The sequence below is a fragment of the Marmota monax genome, unplaced genomic scaffold (assembly GCF_021218885.2).
Source record: "Marmota monax isolate L192 unplaced genomic scaffold, Marmota_monax_Labrador192_F-V1.1 WCK01_AAM20220418_F8-fsc00345, whole genome shotgun sequence".
NCBI lineage: Eukaryota > Metazoa > Chordata > Mammalia > Rodentia > Sciuridae > Marmota > Marmota monax.
Window position 1 is genome coordinate 648,456 of NW_026694478.1, and position 14,027 is coordinate 662,482.

At 36.6% G+C, this 14,027-nt stretch overlaps 1 protein-coding gene across 2 annotated transcripts in view; it reads left to right on the top strand.

Moving 5' to 3' along the window:
- The window catches only part of Fam149a (family with sequence similarity 149 member A), a 54,709-nt gene extending 41,226 nt beyond the window's left edge, over positions 1–13,483 (top strand). For both annotated transcript variants that reach the window (XM_046418965.2, XM_046418966.2), the window contains exons 10-14: positions 189–398; positions 3,191–3,311; positions 4,602–4,730; positions 4,847–4,925; positions 12,688–13,483. In XM_046418965.2, the coding sequence (XP_046274921.1) occupies positions 189–398; positions 3,191–3,311; positions 4,602–4,730; positions 4,847–4,925; positions 12,688–12,761 (613 nt within the window). In that variant the 3' untranslated portion in view covers positions 12,762–13,483. The remainder of the gene's footprint in view (positions 1–188; positions 399–3,190; positions 3,312–4,601; positions 4,731–4,846; positions 4,926–12,687) is intronic.
- The last annotated feature ends 544 nt before the right edge of the window (positions 13,484–14,027 follow it).

Here is a 14,027-nt window from a genome sequence, read left to right on the forward strand (position 1 = left end):
TTCACCTATGAATTTATTAGTATAGAAATGGAAACAATAGTCTGTCCATTCATTTAACAAGTACCTCCAGGAGTATGTTCTGGGTACCAGGCACTATTGTGCGTGACACAGAGGAAGGTACCAAGAGTTGTGTTCAATCTTCTCGTAGCACTCACATCTGAGCAACTAACTGGATTTTCCTCCTCTAGGAATGAACAAGAGGACAAATCATCTAGTGTGGGCGCCAGTGCTCTGTCCTCTACATGGCTCCGCCTGGCTAGAATCTCAGATACTCACAGATTACAGACTTCTGCCAGGAAAATACCAGCGCACCGGAGGCTGCCTTCTCTTACTTCAGATTCACAGAGAATAAAAACCCCCAATGTGTACAGTGATGAAATTCTTAGGGGAACAAAACTGTAAGTCTTGTTTCTTTATCATGGTAAACAAAAGGTCATAGGGCAGAGACATTGTCAATTAGGATTGATGGATTATTCTGAACAAAGTATCCTCCATCAGATTTTATTTAGATGCTTTTCTTTTCTTACAAGTTCATTTGAGTATTCAACACTAACTTTGTTCCAATAGTTCTATGTAACTGTCTACATACATTTATTTATTTTATTAATGGAATTTCTTGTATTTCCGTTATTATCTTAGTTATTCTCACTGCAAACCTTTCCGGTGGTATTCATATTATCTCAAATATAAGATGTAGAAACAGGCTGAAAGAAGTTGAATAACTTGCCTAGGATCATCATCACAGCAGGAAGGCAGAGCTGGGGAGAGCCACAATGCTCTTGGCTTTGGAGTCCACCCCCTGAGCCCTAGGCTATAGACTTTCTACTGCAAGGGACTGAGCTTTAGAGGAGTTGAACTGAAATCCCCTTCAGGAGCTGATGGGTTGAGCAGCTTCCAACGATTAGTCACTGGACTCTCAAAAAATGCATTTAGAGCACCATTTGCAATGTTTTGATAGACCACCTTTCTTTTACAACTGATATATATTAGGCATAGGATGGATATTCCTGGTGGTATTTGGATCTGTTCTGTTTGTGCTTTCAAGTCATCTCTCCCTCCTTCAATCTCAGCGTGGCCACTCCCCACAAGCTTATGCCCGTGTCAATAGCACGGACCGCTCTCTCCTCTCTTCCAGTCTTCCAGGGCTCCACTATCAAACTTTCATCAGAAACCATTCCTATTTCCTACTGAAACAAATCTAGATACCTCCAATTGTACATTCCTTCCATGTTTTGGTCCCTCTTTCCAGAGAAGAGAATTTTTAAAGTTTTTTCCCCCACTATTAACCATGTCAGGGACCCTTTTTAGACTATTTTCCCTAATTGTGCCCCAATCCTGGGAATTCAAATATCACAGATATACTGTCTATCTGTATGTATAGCAATGCTTGCTTTATGCAGAAGAGTAAAATTTTTTGCCTTCTTTGAGGGGATCCTTCTCACCCTCTTTGACTATGCATAACTATTTCCTATTAGTTCTCTTCTCCTCTTTAATTCTGGGCAAACTTATCTTCCTTTGCCTCACAAACACACCAGCTATGCTTGTTTTGATATGTTTATGGTGTCCTCTGCATTTTTTTGTTGTTGTTGTGTGTGTGTGTATGTGTGGTGGTCCTGAGATTCAAACTGAGGGCGAATTTGTGCCACTTGGGCACTCTACCCCTGAGCTACAACCCCTGCCGTTAACTTTCAATTTTATGAAATAACATTTTTTCTCTAATCCAAATACCCTGGAACATGTTGACAATATAAAAATATGAATAGAAACCAAAGATTACTTGTATGTTTCTCACACAGAAATATAGTAATGACAATGGTTGGTAAAATTTCTATCAACTTTGTCTAGGATTATATTTTTTCCTTCTTTCCCATTGTCTTTTTCCTAACACTATCTTACTGTCGTATAATGTAGCACTTTTTTCTATACTTTTTTCACTTAACATTATATTATTTATATTTCAGTTCTCAAATACTTTTTAAAAGCATGATTTTAATGACTACTCATCATGTGGGTATATCATAATTTGTTAAGTATTTCCCTATCTATGAAATTTCACTCTTTTCTATATTTTTATTTTGATGATGTGCAGTGGACATCATTTGATATCAGTCTCCAAAAGGATATCCTTAAATTGTTTCCTAATGATACAATCCTAGAAGGAAAATGAACAGGTCAAAGGTTATGGATATTTTTTAGGTTCTTGAAATATTTTTCCAAAGTTCTTCCTGCAATGGTTGTACAAATTTATAGTCCCACTGGCAATATAGGTCTCCTTCCCCGCGGTCTCTAAAGTTGAGGTCCTGCATATACTTTTTAAAAACTTTATAGCTTTATAGGTTAAAAAGTCTCCTACTATAACTTTCATGACTTTGTTATTAACGAATAAATGATTTTGAATCTGTTTCTAGAATGTCTTATCTATTCCTGTGCAAAAACCAATTTAAATTTTGAATGTTATTATCTGATAGGGACTGTCTCCTGTCATTACTCTTCTTTTATTAGAATTTAGTCAGTGGCTGATTGACAGCCACTGCTAAATAGGGGCAATGTGATTTGACCCACTGATTTGGTATAAATTTCAAACAAATAATCTTTACAATCAAAGTGTCAAATTTAAAACAGAACATACACATTGGGCATCATAGTGTTAAATCTATAAAGAATGTTGGAAAAACTAAAATCTTCGTGATATTTAGTTTTCCTACCAGAGAATGTCTTTTTGCCTCTAACTTCATATCACCTTTTTATGACTTCACATAAAATTCTGTAGTCTTCCTCATCTAAGCCCTGTGCATTGATAATTAATTGTGCCTCTTATGGATTATGACTTTTCTTAAAATATATATATATGTGTGTATGTATATATATACATACTATTTCAATGATCTCTAATTACTTGTATTTTCAATAGCTGGTCATAGGAAGGAGCTAGATCTTCAGTTTCTTCTGTGTTCTGTACAGTTCCCAGTGTGGCTGAGCACTTGGGAAATCCAGATTGACAGCCACTGCTAAATAGGGGCAATGTGACTGGAGCTGCTGGTCCCTGTCTCATCTCCCTGAAGCATGGCTTGTTTTCCTTGAACATTGCTTTTGGAAGGCAGATCGTGATTGGCAGCTCAGATTGGAGTTGCCTGCTAGGGGCTGACTCCTCCGCACTTGCATACTCAGTTGCATGTTGTTGTGTTTACAGGCAAACTGGCCTAGACCACGTGTCTTCCCCACCGGTTCAAACCTCCTGGAGCAGGTTGCCCCCAATAGGCTCAGAGGCTGGGGAGCAGATCACAGCTGTTTCTGGATCCCGCTCCATTTCCGTAAGACAGATTTCATTAAAAGTGCAACCGTTTTAGTTAATCTGTGGGAAAACAAGTAAACCAGAACAATCCTAGCACTTCTAAGAGAAGTCAGAACATAAGAGAATGCTCTACTTGGCTGCATCCAAAATGTCTTCATAATCCACTTCTAGAATATAAATGGCTCATGAGACTTTAGAGGGGGATGATATAAAAATTTGTCTTGAGCTAAAACAGAAAGTTCAGGTGTCAAGGAAATAGACAGTGAAGAAAAGAGCATAGAGGTTAGGTCAAGAGACAGGCGGAGCCATGTCTCCATCCTGCCATGCAGACCCACCGATTTGGTACAAGTTTGCTTTCATCTCCCTGAACCTTAGTTTTTTCATCTATAAAAGGGTATTAACAATTCCTGTCTCGAGGAATTGTTAGAAGGATTAGATGAATGCATACATTTTAAATGTATGATATAATGACTGACGCAAACCAGGAGCTCAGTAAATTATTATCCCTGTCATTTTTTTTAAACCTTTATTTTTTATTTATTTATTTTATGTGGTGCTGAGGATTAAACCCAGTGCCTCACCTGTGCAAGGCAAGCGCTCTCCACTGAGCCACAACCTCAGCTACCCTTATCATTTTTATCAGCTCTCATTTTTGCAGCTGATTTTTGCCATACTTATTGCAGTACAGAGGCAGTGTCTTTCTCACTCAAGCTTAGTTCACGCATGCTCTTGGTAGTATGGGTAACCAGGTTTCTCACAGATTTACAATGATCCACATGCCTCACTCTGAAACAAGTAATTTGTGTCTTTTGTATGAAACATGAAAGGACGACCTGTTAGAGGAGCATAGGACAGAAAGAGAGAAACAAAACAAAACAAAACACTAAGTTAGGGTTTTCTCTCACATTCTTTTCTGCCACCTTAATCACAGCAATAGAACCTGTTACCAGAAGGCTAGAGTGGCAAAGCTTGAATGTGTAACCTTAGGATGAAATAATAAAACAAGGCAAATGCTTCCCAAGCCCAGAATTACATTTCTAATATAAATAAATGTTAAGAATTTTGTGTGATTAAGGTTTTTAATACCTATTTACCTATTATGGCATTACCTTTTGGGGGGATTTAATAATATAATAATGTAATTAAAACATAGATATTTAGAAGTCCTTGTATTTGGCAAATTTAAATAAGTATTTTAAAAAGTAACTCAGTGAATAAATAAGTGAATGATTGAAGCATCCATAGATGTTGTTTTGTCTTTCTAAGGAATGTATTTCTTTTAAACAAGAGTGTATTATTCTTCATTCAGTACAGGGGAAGGTATCCCCCAAACCATGTGTCAAGTGCAATGCCTGATGGCATAGAAAGATCCCCTCTCCGAGAAAAAACCATTACCCTGGAACAACTTTCAAGGCCCAACACAACCCATACATTCCGGGTAGGTCTGCTGTTGCTGTTAACCATAACATTGATTAAAACAAAACAAAACACAACAAAAAAGATATTTTGTTTTTTAAATAAAGCTCATCCCTCATTTTATTTTCCTCTTAACAGTCGGATACACCTCGAAAAGGATCACTTACAACGATGGAATTTGCTGGTCACACATGGACAGGTCAAAGTATTTTGATAGGTCAGTATTTTCTTGTTTCTTTTTTTTTTAAACCTAAAACTATTTTCTTATTTATATATGACAGCAGAATGCATTACAATTCTTATTACACATATAGAGCACAATTTTTCATATCACTGGTTGTATACAAAGTATATTCACATCAATTCATGTCTTCATACATGTACTTTGGATAATAATGTCCATCACATTCCACCATTCTTTCTTTTTTTATTATTGGTTGTTCAAAACATTACAAAACTCTTGACATATCATATTTCATACATTAGATTCAAGTGGGTTATGAACTTCCATTTTTACCCCAAATACAGATTGCAGAATCACATCGGTTACACATCCACATTTTTACATAATGCACCATTATTTCTAACCCCATGTCCCCTCCCTTCCCCTCCAACCCCTCTGCCCTATCTAGAGTTTGTCTATTCCTCCCATGCTCCCTCTCCCTATCCCACTATGAATCAGCCTCCTTATATCAGAGAAAACATTCGGCATTTGGTTTTTTGGTATTGGCTAATTTCATTTAGCATTATCTTCTCTCCATCCATTTACCTGCAAACTCCATGATTTTATTCTCTTTTATTGCTGAGTAATATTCCATTGTGTATATATGCCACATTTTTTTTTATCCATTCATCTATTGAAGGGCATCTAGGTTGGTTCCACAGTTTAGCTATTGTGAATTGTGCTGCTATAAACATTGATGTGGCTATGTCCCTGTAGTATGCTGTTCTGAAGTCCTTTGGGTATAGACCAAGGAGAGGGATAGCTAGGTCAAATGGTGGTTCCATTCCCAATTTTTCAAGAAATCTCCATACTGCTTTCCATATTGGCTGTACCAATTTGAAGCCCCACCAGCAGTGTATGAGTGTACCTTTTCCCCCACATTCTCACCAACACTTATTGTTGTTTGTCTTCATATTAAATAGCTGACATTCTGACTGGAGTGAGATGAAATCTTAGAGTGGTTTTGATTTGGATTTCTCTAATTGCTAGTGCTAATGGGCATTTTTTCATATATTTGTTGATTAATTGTATATCATCTTCTGAGAAGTGTCTGTTCATGTCCTTGGCCCATTTATTGATTAGGTTATTTGTTTTTTTGGTGGTTAACTTTTTGAGTTCTTTATATTCTAGAGATTAGTGCTCTATCTGATGTGTAAGGGGTAAAGATTTGCTCCCAAGATGTAGGTTCTCTGTTCACCTCACAGATTGTTTCTTTTGCTGAGAAGAAACTTTTTTGTTTGAGTATATCCCATTTATTGATACTTGATTTTAATTCTTGTGCCATGGGAGTCTTATTAAGGAAGTTGGGGCCTAACCCCACATGATGGAGATTAGGGCCTACTTTTTCTTCTATTAGATGCAGGGTCTCTGGTTTTATTCCTAAGTCCTTGATCCATTTTCAGTTGAGTTTTGTGCATAGTGAGAGATAGGGGTTTAATTTCATTTTGTTGCATATGGATTCCCTGTTTTCCCAGCACCATTTGTTGAAGAGGCTATTTTTTCTCCAGTGCATGTTTTTGGTACCTTTGTCTAATACAAGATAATTGTAATTTTGTGGGTTAGTCTCTGTGTCCTCTGTTCTATACCATTGGTCTACCAATCTGTTTTGGTGCCAATACCATGCTGTTTATGTTACTATTGCTCTGTAGTATAGTTTAAGGTCTGATATAGGGATGCCACCTTCTTCACTCTTCCTTCTAAGGATTGCTTTATCTGTTCTGGGTCTCTTATTTTTCCAGATGAATTTCATGATTGCTTTTTATTTCTATAAGGAATGTCATTGGGATTTTGATCAGAATTGCATTAAATATGTATAGTGCTTTTGGAAGTATAGTCCTTTTGATAATATATCCAAGAACAAGGTAGATCTTTCCATCTTCTAAAGTCTTCTTTGACTTCTTTCTTTAGGGTTCTGTAATTTTCATTGTATAGATATTTCACTCTTTCATGAAGTTGATTCCCAAGTTGTGTTTTTTTTTTTTTTTTTTGAGGCTATTGTAAATGGGGTAGTTTTCCTCATTTCCCTTTCAGAGGATTTGTCACTGATATACAGAAATGCCTTTGATTTATGAGTGTTGATTTTGTATCCTGCTACTTTGCTGAATTCATTTAATAGTTCTAGAAGTTTTCTGGTGGAACTTTTAGGGTCTTCTAGATATAGAATCATATCATCAGCAAATAGTGCCAATTTGAGTTCTTTTTTTCCAATGTGTATCCCTTTAATTTCTTTCATCTCTCTAATTGCTCTAGTCAGTGTTATAAGAAGTATGTTAAATAAAAGTCCTGAAAGAGGGTATCCCTGTCTTGTTCCAGTTTTTTAGAGGGAATGCCTTCCATTTTTCTCCATTTAGAATGATGTTGGCCTGGGACTTAGCATAGATGGCCTTTATGATGTTGAAATATGTTCCTGGTATCCCTAATTTTCTAATGTTTTGAACATAAAGGGGTGCTGTATTTTGTCAAATGTTTTCTCTGTGTCTATTTAGATGATCATATGATTCTTATCTTTAAGTCTATTGATGTGATGAATTACATTTATTGATTTCCGTATGTTGAACCAACTTTGCATCCCTGGGATGAATCCTGGAGAAAAAATAGCCTCTTCAACAAATTTTGTATTGGATTTTCCAGAATCTTATTGAGAATTTTTGCATCTATGTTCATCAGAGATATTGGTCTGAAGTTTTCTTTTTTTTGTTGTGTCTTTGCCTGGTTTTGGAATCAGAGTAATATTAGCCTCACAGGATGAGTTTGGAAGTGCTGCCTCTTTTTCTATTCCTGAAATAAATTGAAGAGTATTGGTATTAATTCTTCTTTAAAGGTCTTGTAGAACATGGCTGTTTATCCATCCAGTCCTGGGCTTTTCATGGTTGGTAGACTTTTGATGGTGTCTGCTATTTCATCACTTGAAATTGATCTGTTTAAATTGTATATATCATCTTGATTCAATTTGGGCAAATTATATGACTCTAGAAAATTGTCAAGGCCTTCAATATTTTCTATTTTACTGGATTACAAGTTTTCAAAATAATTCTAATTATCTTCTGTATTTCTGTAGTGTCTATTGTGATATTTCCTTTTTCATCACCTGTATTAGTGATTTGAGTTTTCTCTCTGATCCTCTTCATTAGCATGGCTAAGGGTCTGTCAATTTTATTTATTTTTTTCAAAGAACCAACTTTTTGTTCTGTCAATTTTTTCAGTTGTTTCTTTTGTTTAAATTTCATTGATTTCAGCTCTGATTTTAATTATTTCCTGTCTTCTGCTGCTTTTGGGTGTTGATTTGTTCCTCTTTTTCTAGGGCTTTGAGATGTAATGTTAAGTCATTTATTTGTTGACTTTTTCTTCTTTTAAAGAATGAACTCCATGCAAAGAACTTTCCTCTTAGAACTGCTTTCATAGTGTCCCAGAGATTTTGATATGTTGTATCTATGTTCTCTTTTTTTTTTTTTAATTTTTTATTGTTGGCTGTTCAAAACATTACATAGTTCTTGATGTATCATATTTCACAATTTGATTCAAGTGGGTTATGAGCTCCCATTTTTACCCCATATACAGATTGCAGAATCACATCAGTTACACGTTCTCATTCACCTCTAAAAATTTTTTAATCTCCTCCTTGATGTCTTCTGTAATCCATTGTTCATTCAGTAGCATATAGTTTAGTCTCCAGGTATTGGAGTGGATTTCATTTTTTTATTTTGTCATTGATTTCTGATTTCATTCCATTATGATCTGATAGAATGCAGGGTAGTATCTCTACTTTTTTATATTTGCTAAGAGTTGCTTTGTGGCATAGTATATGGTCTATTTTAGAGAAGGATCCATGTGCTGCTGAGAAGAAAGTGTAGTCTGTCGTTGAAGGATGAATTATTCTATATATGTCAGTTAAGTCTAAATTATTGATTGTATTATTGGGTTTTATAGTTTCTTTGTTCAGCTTTTGTTTGGAAGATCTATCTAGTGATGAAAGAGGTGTATTAAAGTCACCCAGAATTATTATGTTGTGGTCTATTTGACTCTTGAACTTGGGAAGAGTTTGTTTGATGAACGTAGATGCTTCATTGTTTGGGGCACATATATTTAAAAATTGTTAAGTCTTGTTGGTGTATGGTTCCCTTGAGCAGTATGTAGTGTCCTTCTTCATCCTTTTTGATTGAATTTAGTTTGAAGTCTGCTTTATTTGATATGAGGATGGAAACCCCTGCTTGCTTCCGTGGTTCATGTGAGTGGTATGATTTTTCCCAACCCTTTACTTTCAGTCTGTGGATGTCTTTTTCTATGAGATGAGTCTCTTGGAGACAGCATATTGTTGAGTCTTTCTTTCTTTCTTTTTTTTTTTTTTTGATCCAATCTGCTAGTCTATGTCTTTTGATTAGTGAGTTTAAGCCATTAACATTCAGGGTTATTATTGAGATGTGATTTGTATTCTTAGACATTTTCGTTATTTAATATGTCTTAGTTTCTCCTCTGATTAGTTTTTTTCTGATTTTTCTATAGTGTAATCACTCCCTCTGTTGATTTTCCTCATTGTTTTTCATTTCCTCTTCTTTGAATATTTTGCTGAGGATGTTCTGTAGTGCAGGCTTTCTAGTTGTAATTTTTTTAACTTTTGTTTATCATGAAAGGTTTTTATTTCATCATCAGATCTAAAGCTTAGTTTTTCTGGATATAAGATTCTTGGTTGGCATCCATTTTCTTTCAGAGCTTGTTAAATGAACTCCTTCTCTAACATTTCATCAACTTCGCTGTTCATGGGTTCTGTTATTATAGTGTCCTGGCATCCTGGATCTGGGTCCTGCCCAAGTTGGAGTGGATGGATCTGGGTCGCTGGGCTTGACCTTCCTAGGTAGTCTATTGGTCCAAAGTGAGGATGGAAACCCCTGCTTGCTTCCATGGTTCATGTGAGTGGTATGATTTTTCCCAACCCTTCACCTTCAGTCTGTGGTTGTATTTTTCTATGAGATGAGTCTCTTGGAGACAGCATATTGTTGGGTCTTTTTTTTTTTTTTAATCCAATCTGCTAGTCTATGTCTTTTGATTGGTGAGTCCTGCACCAGAGGCTAGGCTCTGGAGGGTGTCTGCCCCGCCGGGGGATGGGTGGACTGTGCCTGCTGTACCTGGGACCCACATAGGCCAATGTGGGTGGATCTAGGCTGCTGGGCTTGACCTCGACAGGTCAGTAGTTTTTACATATAAAGATAATGATGAATTTGCAAAACTTTTAGTTTCATAAAATGAAATTGAAGGTTATCTACCTGATAGGCCTATTTTGACCATGTAGAAGAAAATAGCAAGTGTCCATGATCTGTGGCTCTACCTTCAGAAATTCTATCAAGAGAAAACCTGTACATATCAGCAGGGGCCACAGCAGCTGCAGGGTGGAAAGGAGAAAATGGATCAGTGCTCTTAATGAACTGGGGTCTCATTTTCATTAAAAAAAAAAAGGAAAATCCTTTCTGCAATCAAGTTTCATGCTTTTCTTCTAAATGAAACCATTATCCTATATTATCTTTGAAAATCTAATGATAATAGTGCTTGAGAAAATGAGCACAGATTTGCTAATTATTTTCTATCCTAAAACTTTCCAGATATATTTTCATCCTAGTATGTTTTTGATTAATAAAATTATAGTTTGAATGCAGGCCGGGCATAATTTGATTTTCAAACTAATACCAACATTTCCTTTTTCCCATGGAGGCAGCACTGATCATGTGAGGTGTGCTGTTCTGGAATCTGCTGGGTTCCCACCCTGGCTCTACACTGACAAGATGTGCAGTCCTAAGAAAGTCCAAACCTCTCTGAACCTCAGTTTCTTATTTTATAACAGATTATATAGATAAAATAGTTGTTGGAAAATCTATGAAAAGGACATAGCTAGATGCCAGGCATATACTACTTGCTCAGAATTATAAGCCATTTGTATCATAAATAGTCTTAAATGTCAAGGATAATGTATTTGTGTTAAGGGAAATTTTAAATATCATTCTAAAAGTAAAATAGGTAAATTTTAGGCATAATAAAACAGATTTATCACCGTTAATATCAGCCTTTCGGGGGGGGGGAGGGAGGGCTGGGGTTGTGGCTTAGTGGTAGAGAGCTTACGTAGTAGCATGGGTGAGGCACTGGGTTCCAACCTCCGCACCATATAAAAATGAAATAATAAAGATATTGTGTCTACCTACAACTAAGAAAACCCCAAATATTTAAAAAAAAAATCAGCCTTTCTACAGTTTTATAGCATAGTGATGTCAGGGATTCTTTAGTCCTTTGACGTTTTTCTCTTATACTAATAGCCCTAGGTGGCTTTTGTTGCTTTTTATGTTCCTTAGCAGTGTTACCCATCATTTTTAGTGACAATAAGATTCCTGTAAATGGCCACTGTGCTGCATTATAACGTATGACTTTTAACATAGTTGTAGATAGTAGGGGGAAAGTAAGCACTGATTTGTTTATTATTCAGTAACAATATACCAGGGAAGTCTCACCCTGTGCTAGCTTCTGATATAAGGGCCAAGATTCAAAATATCAACGATGGATCTGGGGGTGTGGGGGTGTGGCTCAGTGGCAGAGCACTTGCCTACCATGTTTAAGGCCCTGAGTTTGATCTTCAACAACTCCCCGCCTCCCCCCCTCCCCCCTCCCTCTCTCTCTCTCTTTCACACACACACACACAGACACACACACACACACAGCAAACAAACACAAAAACATCAGAATGCTTTGGTTTGTGCTTCAAGGAACTTTCGGTCTTATGGGGAAGATGATGGAAATGGTCATGAGAGGTGATCAGGATCACCTAGCTCAATCTTCAGGCAGTAACGGGTGCAGAGGGGCTTCCCAGAGGAGATGAACACCACATGAGGTGTGAGAAAGGATTGAAGGCTGTCAACTGAGATTGGTATCAAAAGAAGGAACTGAAGAAATTTTGAGGAACTCAGTTTTGGAGATGTTTACTGCAGCACAAGTGGACATGTCTAATAGGTTGTTTGGATGCACAAAAAATGAGAGGAGGAGGAGGAGGTAAGAGAGCTGGGCTCTGAACAGTTTTAAATCTGCACTCCTAATCTTTCCCTACCAAATACTTAGTCAGTGTCTTCTCTTATCAATAACTTTGATATCATTGATGGTCAGAGATCATTCTCATTTCTGTAGAAGCAACCAGGGGAACATAAGGGTTTCTAAGGCTTATTTTCTTTTTCTCTGACAAGCAGGCACTTGGCCTCCTTGTTCTCTTTGCTTCCAAGTCAAGAAGCACCAGGAGTTACTAACTTAGCTTTCCATTTATACTTGGGCAGGAAAAATAATAATAATAATAATGACCCTTTCTTTTTCTCAGGACTCCAAATGACAGTCTTTGTATATGAGAATTGCCTGGTTGGTGGAAGAGGAAACATTAAAATATTTTTTGGTGGGGCTGGGGATATAGCTCAGTTGGTCTAGTGCTTGTGTCACATGCACAGGGCCCTGGATTCAATCCACAGCACCAAAAAAAAAAAAAATTTTCCCCTTTTTAAAAAGTATCATGTTGGGCTGGGTTTGTGGCTCAGTGGTAGAGTGCTTGCCCAGGATGTGTGAGGCACTGGGGTTCGATTCTCAGCACCACATACCAATAGATAAATATTTAAAAATTCATCAACAACTAATAAAAATATTTTTTAAAAAGTATCATCTACATGGAATGTACAAAACAATCCTCTTGAGAGGTTGAACTTTTAACATTCTAATGAGAATTACTTTCTGGTTTGTGTTTCAGGTTCACAATATTTGCCTAAATCTTTTCAGAGGACAACTGTGACTTCAAGAAAGAGATTCCAAGTGGCATCTTGATATTAATTCACCAGAACCATGGACTCACTGGAGCATCCAAAGCCTCAGCATGCCATTTTTCACTTGAAAAATGGAAGAACAAGTATTATACTATTTATCTGTTTATCTGACAGTCTGCAATGTTAGGCTACCTGAGTGAAATGCAAATATAATAAGTAATTTCATTTGAACACCTCACATTCTAAAGAGCATGGAAGTCAAAGTCACTAATCTTCTTTACTGGGAGCATTCCTGAGGTTCTTCAGGCTTTTCTCAGAAGATCTAATATGTGTTTCAATTCCATCATTCTATCAGTTACGCACACAGAGAGTGTGTGCCTATATGCACACTCGAATAATATATATGATATATATTATCTAGGTCTATGCCATTTTGTAACTTTGTACCTTAATTTTTTAAATCTCATTCTCTTAATAATTCCATAAAAATCCTAATCACTAATGGATATAACTTCCTTCTTTGAAAACTAGTAAAGTTGTGTTTGAGATAATCTGTCCCATTTGGAAAAGATTCTGGTTATTCTAGTCACGGTGCTGACTTTGTTATATCTGTTTAAAAGTGCTTTAATCATGAGCTTCTTTGTGCATCGTCAGTGGCTAATTAATTTTAAGCCAACTGTGTGTTACTAGTTTTTATTTGAAAGGCAAGCCTTGCATTTGAAAGTCCCCACATTTATACATTTTTAAAGCTGAATACAAAACATAATTAAAACTGGTTCCATATGTCTTCATCCTCATTATTTCAACTGAGTGTCCATGCACTGGAGAGAAAGCTTTGCAGCAGCATCCCTGCTTTTTTGGAACAAACAAACCCATAATTTATATATAGCTCACAACACATAAACACATGTGTATCACATAAATGTGTGACAAATTATTTTCAAACATTTCTGCCTATGAGGGGTCGGGATCATTTTCTATTAGAGATGTTTGGAAATTAAAAAGCATGCTGAGGGGTTGGGGTAGAGCACTTGCCTTGCACACATAAGGCACTGGGTTCAATCCTCAGCACCACATAAAAATAAACAAATCAAATAAAGATATTGTGTCTATTTAAAAAAAAAAGCATGCTGAGACTAAAATTAGTGTTTTTGGTTTTGTTTTTTAAAATCACAGAATAACAAGTAAAAATGGGCCTAGAGTCTTGCCTCCATTTGATGATTTCTCCATTATATGCTCCACTCCATCTTCATAGCCAGGGAACATGTTAGGGAGTGGAAATGAGAAGGACCAGTATCTTTTTACCTCTTTTGGGGTGGCTAGTCTA